An 18,541-nucleotide genomic window follows, 5' to 3' on the forward strand; every position below is an offset into this window, starting at 1 on the left:
GGCGGTTTTCCGCCCCGCCCCCGAGCCGAGGCTCCGACGCCCAGGACTGGGGAAGAAGCTGCGCCTCGGGCGCACGGGGAGTCGGGGCGAGGCCTTGGCGGGAAGGCGAGGTGCAGCTTCTCTAGCCCGCGCGGTCCTCCCACGTCTCTGTGGTCCGGGGAGGGGGCGGGGCCCAACCGTGGGGCGAGAACGGGGTGGGGCGCCCCGCGCCCTGGCTCCGCCTCCCACTCCTCCTCCGCCTCCCACCCCTCCTCCGCCTCCTCCCCTTCCCCCGAGTCCCCCCTGGGGAAGAGTGGGTGGGTAGGTGGGGATTCTGGGCGGGTGGCGGAGTCACAGTCGCTTCAGCCAGGCTGCCGAGCGGACGGACGCGCCCGGTGCCCCGGGGGAGGAGGAGGTGGAGAGGAAAAGACGCCCTCTCTGCCCGAGACCTCTGGAGGCTCTGACCCCAGGGGCCAGGGGACTGACAAGTTCCTCCACCTCGGCTGCCTGAAGAGGCCGCGACCCTGGAGGCCCCTGAGCCCACCGCACCAGGGGGCCCAGCACCACCCGGGTGGCCTAAAGCGACAGTCTCAGGGACCACTGCGAGGTTTCCAGTTGCCTAGACAACGAGCCTGGGGTCAGAGCCACCACCCTTCCAGCCACCTGCCTCCTCTGCTGCCTCAGGCACCAGTCCTAGCCCCGTGAGTCCAGCCCAGGTGACATGACCGTGCTCTCGACCCCCCGGCCCTCGCGGGTGACCACGCTGAAGCGCACAGCTGTGGTCCTAGCCCTCACGGCCTATGGAGCCCACAAAATCTACCCCCTGGTGCGGCAGTGCCTGGCTCCGGCCAGGGGCCCTCAGACGCCGGCTGGGGAGTCCGCGCAGGAGGCCTCCGGGGCCACGGTGGGCGCAGCGGCCAAGGCTGGTGTCAACCGGGTGTTCTTCCAGCGACTCCTGTGGCTCCTGCGGCTGCTCTTCCCCAGGATCCTGTGCCGGGAGACGGGGCTGCTGGCGCTGCACTCAGCCGCCCTGGTGAGCCGGACTTTCCTGTCGGTGTACGTGGCCCGCCTGGACGGCCGGCTGGCCCGCTGCATCGTACGAAAGGACCCCCGGGCCTTCGGCTGGCAGCTCCTGCAGTGGCTCCTCATCGCGCTCCCCGCCACCTTCGTCAACAGTGCCATCCGCTACCTAGAGGGCCGACTGGCCCTGGCGTTCCGCAGCCGGCTGGTGGCCCACGCCTACAGCCTCTACTTCTCCCAGCAGACCTACTACCGGGTCAGCAACATGGACGGGCGGCTCCGCAACCCGGACCAGTCCCTAACGGAGGATGTGGTGGCCTTCGCCGCCTCCGTAGCCCACCTCTACTCCAACCTGACCAAGCCGCTCCTGGACGTGGCTGTGACCACCTACACCCTGGTTCGAGTGGCCCGCTCCCGCGGGGCCGGCACAGCCTGGCCCTCGGCCATCGCTGGCCTTGTGGTGTTCCTCACGGCCAACGTGCTGCGAGCCTTCTCGCCCAAGTTCGGGGAGCTGGTGGCAGAGGAGGCGCGACGGAAGGGGGAGTTGCGCTACATGCACTCCCGGGTGGTGGCCAACTCGGAGGAGATTGCCTTCTATGGGGGCCACGAGGTGGGGCAGGTTCGGGCGCCGGAAAGCGTGTAGCTGGGGGCTCAGGGGCAGGAGAGCCAGGGCTGCCTACGGCTGATGCCAGAGGTGTGGGCCAACCAGGGCCTTGGGCAGTTCAGATGGCACAGTAATGGAGAAGCAGGAAGGCTGGGTGGGGACTGCCCTGGGCCACTTCTGCTTCCTCTCCGCCTCACTTGTCTTGGCCTTAAGGCTGTGGACCCCAGCGATTTGAGACCAGAGTTCCCTGGTTGCCCCATGCCTCTAGCCAACAGAGAGGAGGCTCCTGCCATCTGGGCACGCGGCCTGCTGCCTGGCCCCTCCTGGGCCCCCAGACCCTTTGAAGGCTGGCCTCTGGCCCAGCTGGCCGGCCGGGCAGGCGGGCATTATGGGCATGACTCAGCCCAAGCGGAGGTTAACAAGCAGTGCGCAGCGTGCCGGCCGCAGCGGTAGTGGAGCTCAGCGCTCCAGGTCAAGGCTTCCCCCATCCGGAGCCCGAAGGCCCGCCTGGCTGTGGGCTTGGCCGCCTCCCCGAGGCCCTGGCCCAGGATGCCGGGCCCAGGCTGCCACTGCGGCAGGACGCACTTCCTGCCCGCCCAGCGGCCACCCTGCCCCCAGCGTGGCCGCCCTTCCGCCCGGGTCCCAGTTGTGCAGCTTCCCGGCAGGCCGGGTTGGGGGGGGGGGCCGGGCCAGCTACGGCCAGTAGCCCGGGCCTAGGAAAGGTTACTCCAGGCCAATGCTCCCTTTATCTCGCCTCGGCCCCTCCCCTTCCTCGTGCCTGGGGTTGCGGCTGCCTCTGGCTAGGCTCTCTGCAACTCTGGTTTCAGTTCCCCAGTGTTTCTCGGGGGAGGGGCACAATGGCATCCATCTCGTGAAGGCCCATGTGTCCTCCCCGGGTCAGGTGGCCTTGTGCCCCAGACCTTGTCTCACTGGCTGCGCATCACATCAGGCAGAGAGGCAGGCTTGTCTCTGATTTTTAAAAAGGGTTTATTCCTGAGCAGATAGGGGGCATCCCGGGCGTGGGCTGGGCTCCAGATTTGGAGAAAAAGCGCCTGGTCTGCAGCTGCAACCCCCTCTCCTCCTCTCCTGTCCTCCGGGCCGCAGGGCCTTGGCAGGCAGCCGTGGCCTTGGGTGAGGCACTTGGCACGTTCCCCGTAGCTACATTGTCAGCCCCAGCCAGCACTCCTGCCAGCTCCCAGCACGAGCCTGGATTGCCCGGGTGCTCATTTCAGGAACAGGAGATGGGCTTGAGGCAAAGCCACTGAGCGGTGCCGCAGACCTGGGTGGTGGGGGGTAGAAGAGAGATCACTGGCTCCTCGAAGGACTTCTTCTGGGCTGGTTTCAGCAAATCGCATGCTCACCGCGAGGATTCACCGGCCAGGGCTGGAGGAACCTTGTGAGCGTCCACAGCCTGTCTGTTTAGGCCTCAGCCAAAGGCCTGAAAGCAGTGTGGAGTGATGGGCCTTCATGGGTGGGTTGATTGCCCTTACTGTATAGGCAGGTGGCTCACCCCAGTCCCATTGGCGGATGTCCCCATGCCCAGGCTCAGATCAACAGGCTAGGGCAGAGGTGACTGGCTGGAGGGCAGACAGCAGGGTATTCTGCTGTTACTGGGATCTCGAGGAGGCTTATTTAGACACGCGCATACCAACACACACAACCTCTTACTGGCTTGTGCCTAGGTAGACCTTTCTGCATAAGTGGAAGCATGAAGCATCGTTTACAAAAATTTGGTCCTCCTAATGGCTCAGCCAATGTGATCCAAATTCCATACCTCTTGCTACCTCCAGGCTGTGTGAGCTGGGGCAGGTCACTTTGCCTATCTGGGCTGCGTTGGACATGAGAATACACACACAGTGGGACATGGTGAGAATCAAATGGAGAGTCAGCTGTGAAACCACTTGACAAAGGAAACGGTTCCAGGCTGGGCAGCTATTGTCAGTCAGGAGTGGGAAGGCGGGGCTAGGGCATGTGCCCCCCGAGCAAGAAATCTATGCCCCAATGGCCACCTTGCTGTGACTGCTTCCTGACCACTCCAGCCCCCCGCCCGTCTAACTGCTGCTGTCACAGGGAGCCTCTTTCTCTCGCACTCCCTCTCCTCCTCTCTCTTCTCCAGGCCCTGCACAGGTCCCTCTCCTGAGATGGCAGGTAGTGGCCAGTGCAGGAAGGGGAGGGCAGGGGAGGCCCACTCACTGCTGAGTGGGTGGGCCAGAGTCCTCAGCTGGCTTGGGTGTGGGGCTGTCCACTGAGGGCGATTCCTGCACGAGCTGGCTTGGGAGTGTGCCCTGCAGGTTCTGGTGGGAGAATGCAGTGAAAGTTTCTCACCCAGAGGAACTATGGGAAAGTAGAGGGAGGCGGGGCCTAAGCAGGTAGAGATTATTGAACCAAGTTCTTCAAAACCAACAACCGCCTTTTGCTTTCCTGTGCTGTCCTTCGCTTAGTTCAGGGTAGCCCCCCAGCAGTTGCCCAAAGAAACGGGCAAGGTGGCTGCCCTCGGCCTATGTTGAGAAGCTGTCCAGGGCAAAGAGAGGGGTGTGGTGAGCACTCCAACTGAAGAGGTAGCGGAAAGGGGATGAGCGTGGGCCTCAGGAGGTGGGGGGGTGAGCCCCTTCACTGCCGCCATACCCCAATGCTGCGATGTCGATCCCATACCTCCCCCAAGTTTGAGACCTGTCCCCTGTAAACGTGGCCCAGTCCTAACCCCCGGCTCTCAACCTTGTCGTGGTCATCAAACAGCATGGCCTGTGTGAGCGACACTTGGGGACTCTCGCTGTCGCCCCTGTGGGACTGACCGCCAGGCCTCTGGGTCTCCGGTGCCCCATATCTGCAGGTGGAGCTGGCCCTGCTGCAGCACTCCTACCAGGACCTGGCTTCGCAGATCAACCTCATTCTGCTGGAACGCCTGTGGTATGTCATGCTGGAGCAGTTCCTCATGAAGTACGTGTGGAGCGCCTCGGGACTGCTCATGGTGGCTGTCCCCATCATCACCGCCACCGGGTACTCGGAGTCAGGTGAGCGGGGGCCTGTCCTCCTGCACCACTGGGCTAGGCTTGGGGGGGCCCCAGTGCTCAGCCGGCCCACCTGACTTTTCTACTTCCGGGGTCGGGGGGCACCCGGCAGGTCACACTCTCCCAGAGCTCCCCTTTACAGCATCTCACGCTTCTTGGTCCCACTTGGCCAAGCCCAGGGACTGCAACTCAGGAACAGCCTTCAGCAGGCGCGTGCACCCTTGCGCATCGGGCCCTGCCCTCGGCTCATCTTGGAAGTGGGAGGGTGGGGAAGCACGTCGAGGGAGCCCCTTCCTGGCCTGGGCTTTGGCTTTCCCACCCGCGCCTACAATAGCTCTGGCAGGTTGTGGAGGGCAGAGCCCCCTTCCCCAAGGCCTTGGGGGGACTGGGAAGGATTCACATTTTGTTCCTCTACTGGTTTGCAAGGAATTCATTCTGCTTGCAGCCTTTTCGTGGTTGCCCTTCCAAGGTTAATGTGAGAACAGTGTGGGTTAATCAATAGCTCCTCCTCCTCTGGGCCCTTAGAGCATGTGGACTGGAGGACCAGCCCGCCTGACGTGCTGATGTCCCCAGCAACAGGTTTGCCGTTGCTTTATCCGGTTGGTGCGTGTTCAGATTCACCTGTGAGTTTCTGCTTTCTTGGCTTCCCAGCCCTTCCCCGCGGCCCAGTGACCCTCCTTCAGACAGCCGTCCTTCAGAAGTCCTTACTGTGAGGCTTTCATCATGGAGCTTCGAGATGATTTTCTTGTCTGAAAATGTCTTTATTTTATCCTCCCCCTACCCCCGAACTGAAGTTCAGTTGGGTGAGGGAGTTGAGACGGACGGTCGGTTTCTCTCAGCCCACTGACAACATCCTGTTGCCTCCGTTGGAAAATCTGTTACCAGCTTAACTGCTCTCAGCAGCCTGCGTGGTCCCCCTGGTTAGACTTTTCTCTTTTTCTGCAGTTTCTTTAGGAAGCGTTTGCCTGTGCGTTTCTGTCTATTCTGCTTGAGACTTGTTGTATGGCCATTGAATACTCAGATTGTTCCATCGTTCTGGAAAGTTCTCAGCTGTTATCTTTTCAAATATTGCCTCTCTCATTCTTTTTACTCTTTCCTTCTGGAATTCTCATTGCGTGTTGGGCTTCTCACTCCTTTGTGACTGTCCGTCTCTCTTCACTTTTCCCCATCTAGCACTGTCTATTTTGGGAGTTTTCCTCAGATTTTCCTGCTCATACATTTGCTAGTTTTCTCTTCTGCTGCATCTAATTTGAATTTTCTTTTTTTTGGCCACACCACGCTGCTTGAGGGATCTTAGCTCCCCGACCAGGGATCGAACCCGTGCCCCCTGCATTGGAAGCACAGAGCCTTAACTACTGGACCACCAGGGAAGTCCCTAATTTGCATTGTTTTTTATTTCAATGCCTTTTTCTGTAAAGTTCTGCCGGCGACCATATTAATCATGTTCATTCCATGGTCTCTGTGCAGCTATTCGGTTGTCTGAATTCTTGGGGGTCTAAGCCAGCTTTATCTTCCATCTGCCGGTCTTCTTTGCTCGTGGTCGTTGGGTCTAGCCTAACTAGAGGGTAGGATTCCCCTGCGCACATTTGCTTTAGTTTTAGCCAAGTGGCTGCCCGGTAATGAACCAGTTGGAGGCCACTTTCATGTTAACTTCTCTGCTTGGGGGAGGAGGGGTCCCCGCACTTGCAGGTGATATTAATTTGCAGCCCAGACACATAATTACAAATTCTTAGAGGAGACCTTTTGGTCCTTGCACCTAGAGCCCTATCTTCTCCGGCTCTGGGGATGTCACAGGAGCACCTGGCTACTGGGTTCTCTTCTCACTCCTGGGAATTTCCCTTGCTTTCCTGCAAGCACAGCTCTGATTTAAAAGGTGTTATATTTTATGCAGTTTGGTAGTAAGAGGGTTTTCAGATATATGTAAAGAGAGAGCCTGACGTGCGTGTTTCAGAACCAGAAGTCTCTCTGATTCTCTCCCTATTGGTGTCTCTCCCTTGGGGCTTCCGTACCCTCAGCTGTCTGTCCCTCTCTGGGTGACCCCCAAGAGGAAAGGTTTAATTGGAGGGGGTAGTTGCTTCCACCAATGGACCTACACTAAGGGTGGCCTTGATTTAGGCCAGGAGCATGGGAACGGACCCAGGAGGAAACCAAGCCGTGGTTTCTGTGAGGAAGTGCCTGTGGCCGCTTCCCTCTGAAGCTGGCACTGGGCACTGGGCACAGCTCAGCCTGTCTAGTCCCCGAGGCCTCTCCCTCCTCTGAAGGCCTAGGACTTTTTGGCGCCTCTGCTGTGTCGGGCTTTGTGGGCGATTCAGAGTCCTGAGCTCCTGTCCCCACGCTCATGGCCCTTATAGCCAGTCACCTGTGAACGTGTGGACGGCTCCCATCCCCCTGGCTCACTCCGCTCGTCTCACTGGCCTCCCCCGGAACACCAGGCCTGCTTCCGCCTCAGGCCCTTTGCTCCTCCTCGCTCTGCCAGGAACGTTCTTCATTCTGCCATCCCGCGGCCCCTCCCTCCCTCTGTGGGAGCTTTGCTCACAGGCACCCTCTAGGTGAGACCACCGCTCCACCTTTCTCTCCCCCTCCCCTGCCTCGCTGCTGAACAGCCCGTCTGCTCCCCGTCTGCGGCTGCCTTATAGAGGCTCTGCCACTTTAAACTCAAGGAGGCCAGAGGTTTGTCTGTTTTGTCCCTGCTGTGTCCCCAGTAACTGGAGACAGAGAGCGCTGGGAAGCAGGTGAGGAGGCCAGCGATTATCCACAGGGGAAGATGTAGCTACCTTTGCCTTTCTGGCATGGCGGCCTGGCCAGGAAGAGCTGTCAGGTAGGTGTCTGGCTCTAGGGCACTCATCTTAGCCCCCAAGGCTCCGAGGAAAGCTGCAGAGGGTTATGCTGTCTCCAGGCAGGGGCCCACTGTTGCCAGGGCCCCCACGCAGACCCTTTCCCTTTGTGTGCAGTCCCTTTCCAGCTCTCAGGATGTCCGGCGAGGAGGGTTTGTGTCCCCCCTGCCTAGGGACCTTAGACTGTCAGAATCACCACTCCCCTCCCCCGCCCAGTTCCCTGGACTCCTGGTGCTCCAGCCAGCTGTCTGGCCCTATCCACCCCACACTGCACCTGCCCTGACCTGACTCCCTGGCCCTTCCCAGCCCACCCCCACCATCACATCCTTGAGGCTCCAACCTCAGATCCATTTATGCCCCTGGATAGAGTTAGCCCTCAGACTTGGCCTCCCCCTTGCTCCCCATCACCATTTCCAGAACATTCCTTGTGTAAAAACCTTGCCCCTCTAGGGGGTCCAACGGTCAAGGGAGTCAAGGCCATTGACAAGAGAGGGTTGAAGTGAGCGACCATGGGGTCTCAACTGAGACAGAAAAGAAAAAACCAAGTAAAGACAGGAGCAGGCTCTCAGGGAGAGATAGTAGCATCGAGGATAGCCGCAGAATACGGCAGCAAGGGGAGAGATGAGGGCGGCACGGGGCACACTGGAGGTCTGAAGGGAGTATTCCTGTTTGAGAGGCTCGGCAGGGGCTGCCGTTGTCGTGCAGGACGCAATATCTGCGTTATTGAGACGTAATTAACATACCATACAATTCGGCCTTTTTAACGGGTACAATTCAGTGGGTTTTGATATAGTCACAAAGTTGTGCAACCATCACCACTATCTAAGTCTAGAACATTGTCACCACCCCAACAAGAAAGCCCGGACCCATTAGTGGTCACTCCCCACCCCACCTGGCAGCCCTCAGCGACCACTCATCTTCCAGTCGCTATGGGTTTGCGTCTTCCGGACATTTCATATAAATGGAATCACACAATATGTGGCCTTCTGTATCTGGCTTCTTTTACTTAGCATTGTGTTTTTACGATTCATCCACGCTGTAGGATTAATCAGTACTTTATTCCTTCTTATGGCTGAATAATGTTCCATTGTATGTATATAGCTACCACATTGTGTTTATCCACTCATCCATTGGTAGACATTTGGGTTGTTTCCATCTTTCGGCTCTTACGGATAACTGCTACGCACATTCATGTATCATTTTTTGTGTGGGCCTCTGTCTTCACTCCTCTTGGATATATGCACACCTAGGAGTGGAATTGCTGGGTCATTTGGTAACCCTCTGTTTAACATTTGGAAGAACTGCCAAACTTGTCTTGCACAGTAGCTGCACCATTGTTCATCCCCACCAGCAGTGTCCCATGGGGCCAACTGCTCCGCTTCCTCACCAACACTTTTACTGTCTTTTCACTTATAGCCATCCTAGTGAGTGTGAAGTGGTGTGTCATCGCAGTTTTGATTTTGTATTTCCCTGGTGACCAATAAACATCTTTTCGTATGCTTCTCGGCCATTTGTATATCTTACAGAGGAAATGTTTATTCAGATCCTTTGCCCATTGTTTAATTGAGTCGTTTGTCTCTTTATTGTTGAATTGAAAAAGTTCTTTATGTATTCTGGGACCTGGGCCCTTAGCAGATATATGATCTGCAGATATTTTCTTCCAGTCTGTAGGTTGTGTTTTCACCTTCTGGATGACTTACTTTGGTGCCCAGAACTTTTTACTTTTGTCAAAGCTCCCTTACCTGTTTTGCTTTTGTCACTTGTGCTTTTTGGTGTCGTATTTAAGGAGCCATACCTAATCCCAGGGCACGAAGGTTTACCCCTGCTTTCTTCTAAGAGTTGTGTAGTCTTAGCTCTTCCGTGCAGGCCGGTGCTCCACTCTGAGTTAGTTTTTTGTGTGTGGTGTGCGGTAGGGGTCCTTCTTCTGCATGTGGATACCCGGTTGTCCAAGCACCATTGGCTGGACAGACTTGCTCTCTCCCCCAGTGGGTCAGTTATGATTTTCCACTGTCCTTGCCACTCCCCGCCCCACTGTGCTCTGCAGACTCGGAGGTGGCGAAGAAGGTGGCCCTGGAGGCGAGGGAGGAGGAGCTGGTGAGCGAGCGCACGGAAGCCTTCACCATCGCCCGCAACCTCCTCACAGCTGCCGCGGACGCCATCGAGCGGGTCATGGTGTCCTACAAGGAGGTAACCCCCCGCCCAGCCCCCACCCCTACCATCTCCCCTCCCCCCCCACCCCCACTGGCAGGGGCTGAGCCACGGTCGCCCTCCCTGCAGGTGACAGAGTTGGCTGGCTACACAGCCCGGGTCCACGAGATGTTCCAGGTATTTGAAGACGTCCGGCACTGCCGTTTCAAGAGGCCCGGGGAGCCAGAGGACGCTCAGGCAGGGTCCGGGGCCGTGGTGAGGTCCGGTGTCCGTGTGGAGGGGTCCCTGCAGATCCGAGGTAAGGGTGCCCTCCCCAGAGAGGCCGCCCTGGTCCCGGCCCTCCCACGGCAGGCTGCCCAGCGCCCCACAGAGGGCTTCCTGGGCACGTTGCGGCCCCCGCAGCCCTCCCTCTCAGAGCGGTCGCCGCTGGCCACTGTGCTCACGTGCCCAGTCCCTTCCAGGTGCCCTGGCCAGGGTTTCCCTTTGCGAGAGAGGGGGGCGTGGTCCCTGAGCGGAGGGGATCACTCACCCACGCGGGCAGCGAGAGAAGTTCGCAGCTCCAGTAGGGGCTGGGGCGCTGTGGAAGAGGCCCCAGGCGTCGGAGCCACCTTGCAGGTGGTGTGGCGTTGAGGGGCTACAGGAGCAGACGCCACACTCGGGCTCCAGAGGCCAGGGAACCGGCTTTGCCCCTCCGCCGCCCAGAGCACAGCAAGGGGGCTGTAGTCAGTTGGTGGGCAGCTGCACTGTATTCCCAAGGGCCCCTGGGCCACACACTGGCATGCTGTCGTGGGTTGGGGGTAGATGGCGCCCACCGGAAGGTGGAGGGAGAGCTCTGCTCCTTCTCTCTCCTCCTCGCGTTCTCTCTCCAGGCCAAGTGGTGGATGTGGAGCAGGGGATCGTGTGTGAGAACATCCCCATCGTCACGCCCACGGGGGAGGTAGTGGTGGCCAGCCTCAACATCAGGGTAGGTCGAAGGGCGGAGGGGACCCCCAACCTGGAAGCACGGGCGGGGCCGAGCCCAGCTCTGGGGCCCGGGGCCTGGCCTTCTGCACCCACCTCAGCCCTCAGCATCCAGCCTGCCCGCACTGCCAGTAGCCATGGACCCCAGGTCTACGTGGCAGGCAGGCTAAGCTCAAGGCGAAAGACCAACGTGTCTCTGAGTGACTGTTAGTTCTGGGGCAGTGGAGTCAGAGCTGATTAAGGGAGACCAGTGATTACCTGCACTGGGCTGGAGTCACCCAAAGGTTCCTGGTCCTATCGTTGCCAGCACCCCATGCCTGCCCCTATCCCTGAGTAGCCCAGGACTTGGGGACTCTGGTCCAACTCCAGCTGTGATGAAAGAGATTCTCTTCCACCGACCCGGGCTTGAGGTCCCACAGATCTGCTGTGAGAGGCCCCCAGGGCGGGTGTGTGCCGGGTGCAGCCTGGCCCACTGGGAGGGCTCTCAGCCATTATGCAAGCTGTCTGTGGAGAGGATGCCCTGGGGGCAGACATTCACCAGTGACATGTGTTCCCAGCCAGAGCTCTGGACAGGGTCAGGGAGTGATAGAGTGAAAGGGAGTCCTGGGTGCAGGAGTCATTCATTCATTCAACTAATGTTCCCTGAGCTCCAGGCTGGACCCTGTAAACCACAGGTAAATCAGGGGAACCCCAAAGGGTTACAGAGATCCCAGATTTGGGACTTCCCTGGTGGTCCAGCGGTTAAGACTCCACGCTTCCACTGCCAAGGGCGCGGGTTTGATCCCTGGTCAGGGAACTAAGATCCCACATGCCGCCCAGTGTGGCCAAATTAAACTTTAAAAAAAAAAGAAAAGATCCATGGTTAGATGGCTGTCCCGGGTCCAGCGAGGGCCACAGGAAAGGTAGACTAGAGGTCTGCATCCCTGGGGGAGTAGAGGTCACATGAAGCTTCACCCAGGAGCCTCCGGGCGGGCAGGCGGGCAGCGTGGTGAAGAAGAGGGCAGGGACGAGGAGCCAAGGGGCTTCGGGCCCAGGTCCTGCAGGGGCCACGTGTGCCCCGCTGAGGAGCCAGGGCAGCGGAAGCCACGGCCAGGCAGGGAATAGGCAGGAAGGGCCAGCGCCTAGAACTCCTTTCCTTGATCTGCTGAGAGGGGGCCTGAGAGCCAGTTGGAGGCTGGATGCAGGCCAGTGGTGCGATCCCCATCGCCCCTGGCAGTAGTCACCCTTGGGGTGTGGGGCTGCCACTGACGGCCAGTTTATGCAGGGTGAATGGCTTCCAGGCAGGCCCAGTGGAAGCCCCGCTGGGCAAAGCTCAGAGGCCATGGTGAGCAGGGGCGTGGCTGGTTAAGGAGCGAGGTCAGCCGAGGAACGGGTGACCAGGGGCTGAGCAAGGGCTCTGTCCTGGCAGAGCCGCTGGTGGAGCTGGGCTCCGGGGCTGGGAGATGTTGGGGGTGGGGAGCAGTTCCTGGCCCTGATCAGCCAGGTGATAGGGTCAGAAGGGCGGTCGGAGAGATGCACGGAAGGAGACGAGGGAGGCAGCCGTGGAGCTGGCTGGGGCCACGCCGCTCCCCCCGGAGCCAGGCACACAGAGGAGCCGGGGCCTGACCAACCAGCCCTCCCACACCTGCACAGAGGGGGGCCTGGGCCCTGCCCGAGGGAGTTTATAGTCTAACGAAGGAGGAACAGCAAACGAGGGGCTCAACCAACAGAATTTCAGATCAGGGTGTCTAGGCCTCTCCCAGCTTCTGGTGTTTTGCCTTCATCTTTTTTTTTTGGCTGCGTTGGGTCTTTGTTGCTGCGCGCGGGCTTTCTCTAGTTGTGGCGAGCAGGGGCTACTCTTCATTGCCATGCGCGGGCTTCTCATTGCGGTGGCTTCTCTTGTTGTGGAGCACCAACTCTAGGCGTGCGGGCGCAGTAGTTACGGCACTTAGGCTCAGTAGTTGTGGCTTGCGGGTTCAGTAGTTGTGGCGCACGGGCTTAGTTGCTCCGCGGCATGTGGCATCTTCCCGACCAGGGCTCGAACCCCTGTTCCCTTCATTGGCAGGCGGATTCTTAACCACTGCGCCACCAGGGAAGTCCCTGCCTTCATCTTCACATGGCACTCTCCCTGTGCACGTGTCTCTGTGTCCAAATGTCTCCTATTTATAAGGACACCAGGTCACACTGGATTAGGGGCCCACCCCACTCCTCATCTAAATTTCATTATATCCGCAAAGACTCTATTTCCAAGTAAGGTCACATTCTGAGGTCCTGGGAGTTAGGACTCCAACCCAGGACTCTTTGAGGGGACACAGTTCAACCCATGGCACTGACCGGGATAAACCAGATGGACGCGCGTATCCGACACACTCTGGGATCTCGCGAGGACTGCACTGGCTGGAAGGCCCTTAGTGTTGCTGTGATGTCACACATGGCGGTGGGCAGCGGAAGCTGTACCCCACGTGCCTTGACTCCGTGCCTCATGCTCTCCCCCACCCCGAGGACGGCGGGCTCCCTGCCATCTGCACGATCCCCGCCTGCTCGGGCCTTTTTCCTATAGCAGGTGTTTCCAGAACACCAGGGGACATGATGTAGTTGGCTCATGGGGGGCCTCAGGTGCTTGACGCTTGGCTTCCAGGTGAAGTGGGATGGCTGGGCTGCAGGCTGACGTTGACCGTCTGGGGTGCGTACCCGTTTGTTGGACTGTAGCAGAACAGGCCCTCCTCCTACTGGCCCCCTGCTCTCTGGTGCATGTCGGGGCCCTAGGGGACAAGGCAGTGCCTGAAACAGGCAGCCGGTTAGGGCTCTGGATACCAGAGCTCACCGTCGGGGCCCTGCCATTCCTCACCAAGAGATGGAGGACGGCATGTGCTGGGTGCGGGGCCTCTCCGAGGCTGTCAGGCAGCCCGTGGGTAAGGAGAGGGAGGCCCGGGCCGGGCTCCACGGCCGCTGCCTCTACAGGTGGAAGAGGGCATGCACCTGCTCATCACCGGCCCCAACGGCTGCGGCAAGAGCTCTCTGTTCCGTATCCTGGGCGGCCTCTGGCCCACCTATGGTGGCGTGCTCTACAAGCCCCCACCCCAGCGCATGTTCTACGTCCCCCAGAGGTGAGTGGTGCGGTGATGGGGCCACCGGCGGCGGGGGGGGGGGGGGGGGGAGGGAGCCAGCGTCCCCAGGTCCGCCCCCACCCCTTCTGACCTGCGGAACCTGACGTCCCGGAGATGGCAGGGCCCGAGGCCTGGGCAGAGGATGGCAGGGTGCTGCCACTCCGCCCCGACCCGCTCGCCCAGCAGCTTCACAGCTGGGGGTGCGTGTGCATGCATGAGTGCGTGTGCCCGAGTACCTGCACGTGTGCCATGATGCGTGTGTGCAACCCAAGTGTGCGTGCGTGTGTGAGTGGGTGGGCGAGGCACGCTGCGCGGCGGCGTCTGCGGCCTTCTGGTCGGCCCCCCTCGGGCAGGCAGGGCCCGTGCGGAGCCCGCTCAGGCACAGGGCATCGGCAGGGCAGCCGGGCCGCCCTTCCCTCGGCGGACACGTGGCTCTCCCGCAGGCCCTACATGTCTGTGGGCTCCTTGCGCGACCAAGTGATCTACCCGGACTCGGTGGAGGACATGCGAAGGAAGGGCTTTTCAGAGCCTCACCTGGAAGCCATTCTGGACATCGTGCACCTGAACCACATCCTGCAGCGGGAAGGAGGTAGGGGAAGAGGCATCCCACTCATCAGTGCCACAGGGGAAGCCGTCAATCGATCGTCCTTTGTCCCAAGGCTCAGCCGGGGAACCTGCTGCTGCGCCTGCCCGTGCCTCCCTCCTGGCCCCCGAGGGATGAAGACTACCCCAACCAAAGTTCGCAAGTCCGAAGCGCTATGTGGCCTGGAGAGCCCCGCCCCCTGGGGAGGACCGGCAGGAAGCGGGCGGCCGCAGATGGCCTGAGTGCACTCCACTCGGGAAGGGAGCCAAGTCTGGCGGGGGCCACCCAGCGGGGCACGCTCTCCAGGCTCTGCGCTCCGTGGCAGGCAGGGCCTCTTGGGCCAGGCAGGGAAGCGACAGGTCAGTTATGCATTTCAGCGAGAGGGCAGAGCATGGGTGTGGGCAGGGCAGCCTGCAGCGTGCACAGTGGGAGCAGAGGTGGAGGGGACGCCTGCCCACCCACGTGTCTGGCTCGAGCCTGGGAGGTGTGTCCCCTGGGAAGAGACCGCAGGAGGGAGAGACAGGCCGATGGCCAGAGAACGCATCGCTTGGGGACTTCTCAGGTTGGTCTTTAATTGCCTGTCGTGCCCAGAGGGGCAGAAGAGGAGTGCGGTCCAGCTGCCAGAGTTTGGATTTTTATACTGAAAGCTGAGTGGCAGAGGTCCGAGTCCTACCTAGGCTACGAAGGGGCAGCTTGACCTTGAGCGAAACCTGACCTCTTGAGATGCTTTCCACCTGTAGAAGGGGCCAGGTACCAGTCTCAACCTCAGTGCCAGCAGTAAATGAAAGAGTGCCTGTGAGGACCCATGGGGGCTCCGCAGGACGTGGCAGGTGACTCATGAGAGTCCTTCCCAGGTGTTGTCACCTGTGCAGAAGGGGGGCCACAGGTGGCGGATTCAGTGGGGCTGTTCCTCCCGGGCCTGCCCTGGTTGCCATGATCCCTGCAAAGCTTTATCCCCAGCTTCGCCCTGGCCTGGTCGGGCCTCTTTCGCTCGCCCTGGGAGTGTACCCCTCCTCCTGGACTCCACACACCCCTGAGTGCCTGGGGCCCCTGAGGCCGGCCATTACACCCATTAGCATCGAGTTCAGCTGTGAGTAATAGAACCATCCACCAACTGTGGCTGAAATAATTTGCACGTTCATCTTAACCGTGACATAGAAGTCCCGAGGAAGGCAGGCTGCAGTTGGTGGGGGCAGCCCCACTCCACGAAGGCCCCCAGGTCACTCTGTTATATGTGGCTTCCTTTCCCAAGGTCACCTCACGGTCCAAGGTGTCTCCTCCAGCATCACATCATATCCCAGGCCATAGGATGGAGAAAGTGGCGGGGTGGGGGTGGGGGGGGAGGTGCAAATCATAGAGTGAATGTCGCCTGTCCTTTAAAGAAAGTTCCAGAAGCTGCCACGTGTGTTAACACTTACACTTATACCCCACTGGCCAGAATTCAGTCCTGTGGTTAAACCTCTCATCAAGGCAAGCTGGGGGATTTTGTCTTTTTTGTGTGTGGCCACGTGCCCTGCCAAAATCTCTAGTTTTCTGGAAAGGCAGTGGAGGGAGCAGGCAAGGAGGCGTTTCTGATGAGACGCACAGGCCTGGCGCTTGTGGGTGAGAAGCCTTCTGGAGAGCCCATCGCAGCCATCCTTGGGGCTCTGCCGTGACTGTTTGATGCCCACTGGCACTTCATTAGCACCCCATCAGGTCCTGTGTGAGTTCGCTGGCACCACAGATTGGGTGGGGCAAACGACAGAGACGTATCGTCTCCCAGTTGTGCAGGCCGGGAGGCCAAGATCCAGGGGTGTGGGCAGGGGCATTTCCTTCTGGGGACCGTGAGGGAGGGTCTGTTCCAGGCCTCTCTCCTGGGCTTGCAGTTGCCGTCTGCTCCTTGTCTCTTCATGTTGTCTCTCCTCTGTGCGTATCTGCATCTCCAAATGTCCCCTTTTTATAAGGACACGAGTCCCATTGGATGAGGACCCACCCCAGTGACCTCACTTTAACTCGATCACCTCTGTAAAGACCCTGTCTCCAAATGCAGTGGCATTCTCATGTCCTGTGGGTGAGGACTCCCATGTATCCTTTCTTGGAGGGGATGTAATTCTGGTCCCAGCTCTGTTGAGCTATTCCGGTGTCCCCACAGACAGACAGGTACCCAGAGCACACGTCCCCAGTGGACAGCCTTTCCCCGAGTCATGTGCGCTGCTGTGTTCCGCTATTGTTGGTGGCCCGGCCCCTCCCACCACAGCCACCGTGCCTGGGCCCGGGCCCTCTGCCCGTGCTGCCCGGCCCTTGTTGAACTGAACAGCAACCTTTGTCTCCTGCCAGGTTGGGAGGCCGTGTGTGACTGGAAGGACGTTCTGTCCGGGGGCGAGAAGCAGAGAGTTGGCATGGCCCGCATGTTCTACCACAGGTGAGCCATGCTGTCCTGAGTGGTTGGGCTCCCTCGGGCACTGGAAGTCCTCCGGGCCAGGGGCAGAGACAAGGGTGCTGCCTGGGTGCTCCCAGGAGCCTGCTCGGCATCTGTGCTCCCTGGGAGCCCCTTAAGCGGGGAGGGCAGTGCCATCAGGAGGCCTTGCCCTGCCCGCCAGGGCCCAGCAGGGATGGGACCGCAAGGACAGGGGGTCAGCATGCAGATCAGGCTTCCCGCCCCCACTGGGGGCTGGGGCCAGCCCGGGCTGTTGGCCTTGGAGGGTCCACAGGCTCACGCACTCAGCCCCCACCCCCAAGGCCCAAGTACGCCCTCCTGGATGAGTGTACCAGTGCCGTGAGCATCGACGTGGAAGGCAAGATCTTCCAGGCGGCCAAGGATGCAGGCATTGCCCTGCTTTCCATCACCCACCGGCCCTCCCTGTGGTAGGTGCCCTCCGTTCCGGCGAGCGACGCGCCCGTGGCTTTGCAGCTGGGGAGGGGGCGGTGCTGCCAAACGACCTCCGCTCCCTCTCCTGGGACAGGAAGTACCACACACACTTACTACACTTCGACGGGGAGGGTGGCTGGAAGTTTGAGAAGCTGGACTCGGCCGCCCGCCTGAGCCTGACTGAGGAAAAGCAGCGGCTTGAGCAGCAGCTGGCGGGCATCCCCAAGATGCAGCGGCGCCTCCAGGAGCTCTGCCAGATCCTGGGCCAAGGCCCCGGAGTCCTCCAGACCGCTGCCACCTGACAGACGGCCCTGGCTCTTAGCCCTTGGCCCACGCCCCACACCAAGCCCTCGGATCACGTGAAGGAAACGGAGCGCCTGCCCACCAAGCCTTCCCCTCCACCGCCCCGCTGCGGGCCCACCCTGCATGCTTTGCCGTCCTCCCAGGCCTCCCAGAGGACAGCCAGCGAAACCCATGCCCACTTCCCAGCCCCACCAGACTGGGACCTGGGCGAGTGGAAGGGGAGAGGGGCCAGAGGCGCGGCCCCGCTCACAGCACCAGCCTGTGCCCAGGAGCCTTGGTGTTTGCGGGGCAGCGCCTCCTGAGTCTGGTGTCCCCCCATTCCCTCCTCTGCGGTCCCTTGGAGACATCACGGATGGTCCATCTCTCTATTGCCATCATCCCAGCGGCCCGCCGAGGCTCCCATCCCCCAGAACACCCTTACTGCCATAAAAATGGCCAAGTGGGCCCCGCGATGAGGCAGGGCCCCTCATCTGTGCCCCTTCTCCCCACCAGTCATCCCAAAGAGCCCTCGGGAGGAAGAATTGCACAACATTTCCTACCGAGCAATGACAAGAATGTAGACCCCATCCCCCTCCGTCCCCAGCCCTCTCCCCTTCAGGCTAATTTATTGGATTCCTCCATCGCCAACATGAGCACCCTGCCAGCGGGGGAGGTGGCCTGGGCCCCCAGCCAGCCCGCTACCCCACCAGCCTACACTGCCAACCGCCAGGGCGTGGGTGGGGGCGGGGATGCTGGGGCTGCCGGGCATGAGGGCACCGCTGTCCCAGTTCAGTGCCAAAGAGGGGTCAGTGGGGAAGCTGTCTCTGCAAAGACTGCCCCCACCCAAGGGGGAGACCCCGCCGCCGCGCCGCCGTGTGCCTTTCAGGCCCTCAGCCCTCGGGTCAGGGAACCTCCCTCAGTTCCTCAGTAAAAACCTCCTGTGGAAAGTGCAGTCCTGCCTCCCAGCCTCTTTGTCGGTTGGGGCTTGGGGGAGAGGCTTGGGGGAGAGGCGGGAGGGGCAACAGTGGCCTGCGTGGGGAGGAGGAGCCTTGAGCCCTACCCCCAGCCGAAGATGCTGCCCTGCACGTTCTCTGGCAGACACAGCCGTGGGCAGGTGGCATCAGCAACATCTCACAAAAAGGATGGCTGAGCCGGACGAGGACTCTGGACCCAGCCCCACCTTGTGCCA

At 60.4% G+C, this 18,541-nt stretch overlaps 1 protein-coding gene across 1 annotated transcript; it reads left to right on the plus strand.

Annotated features, from left to right (window-relative positions):
* Window positions 1-17: 17 nt before the first annotated feature.
* ABCD1 (ATP binding cassette subfamily D member 1) lies at window positions 18-18,304 on the plus strand. The gene is made up of 10 exons (XM_082610884.1): window positions 18-1,609; window positions 4,434-4,614; window positions 9,490-9,632; window positions 9,723-9,891; window positions 10,463-10,557; window positions 13,494-13,639; window positions 14,083-14,228; window positions 16,539-16,623; window positions 16,941-17,066; window positions 17,165-18,304. Exons 1-10 carry the CDS (start codon window positions 701-703, stop codon window positions 17,370-17,372), a joined length of 2,208 nt encoding a protein of 735 aa, XP_082467010.1. The 5' UTR covers window positions 18-700; the 3' UTR covers window positions 17,373-18,304.
* The last annotated feature ends 237 nt before the right edge of the window (window positions 18,305-18,541 follow it).

This window comes from Mesoplodon mirus (genome assembly GCF_964341445.2).
Source record: "Mesoplodon mirus genome assembly, chromosome: X".
NCBI classification, from domain to species: Eukaryota; Metazoa; Chordata; class Mammalia; order Artiodactyla; family Ziphiidae; genus Mesoplodon; species Mesoplodon mirus.

Coding starts and splice junctions, on each gene's coding strand:
- ABCD1 (XM_082610884.1), top strand. CDS start 701: ATGACCGTGCTCTCGACCCCCCGGCCCTCGCGGGTGACCACGCTGAAG. Junction 9,892..10,462: donor GGGGTCCCTGCAGATCCGAG/GTAAGGGTGCCC, acceptor TTCTCTCTCCAG/GCCAAGTGGTGGATGTGGAG. Junction 10,558..13,493: donor TGGCCAGCCTCAACATCAGG/GTAGGTCGAAGG, acceptor CTGCCTCTACAG/GTGGAAGAGGGCATGCACCT.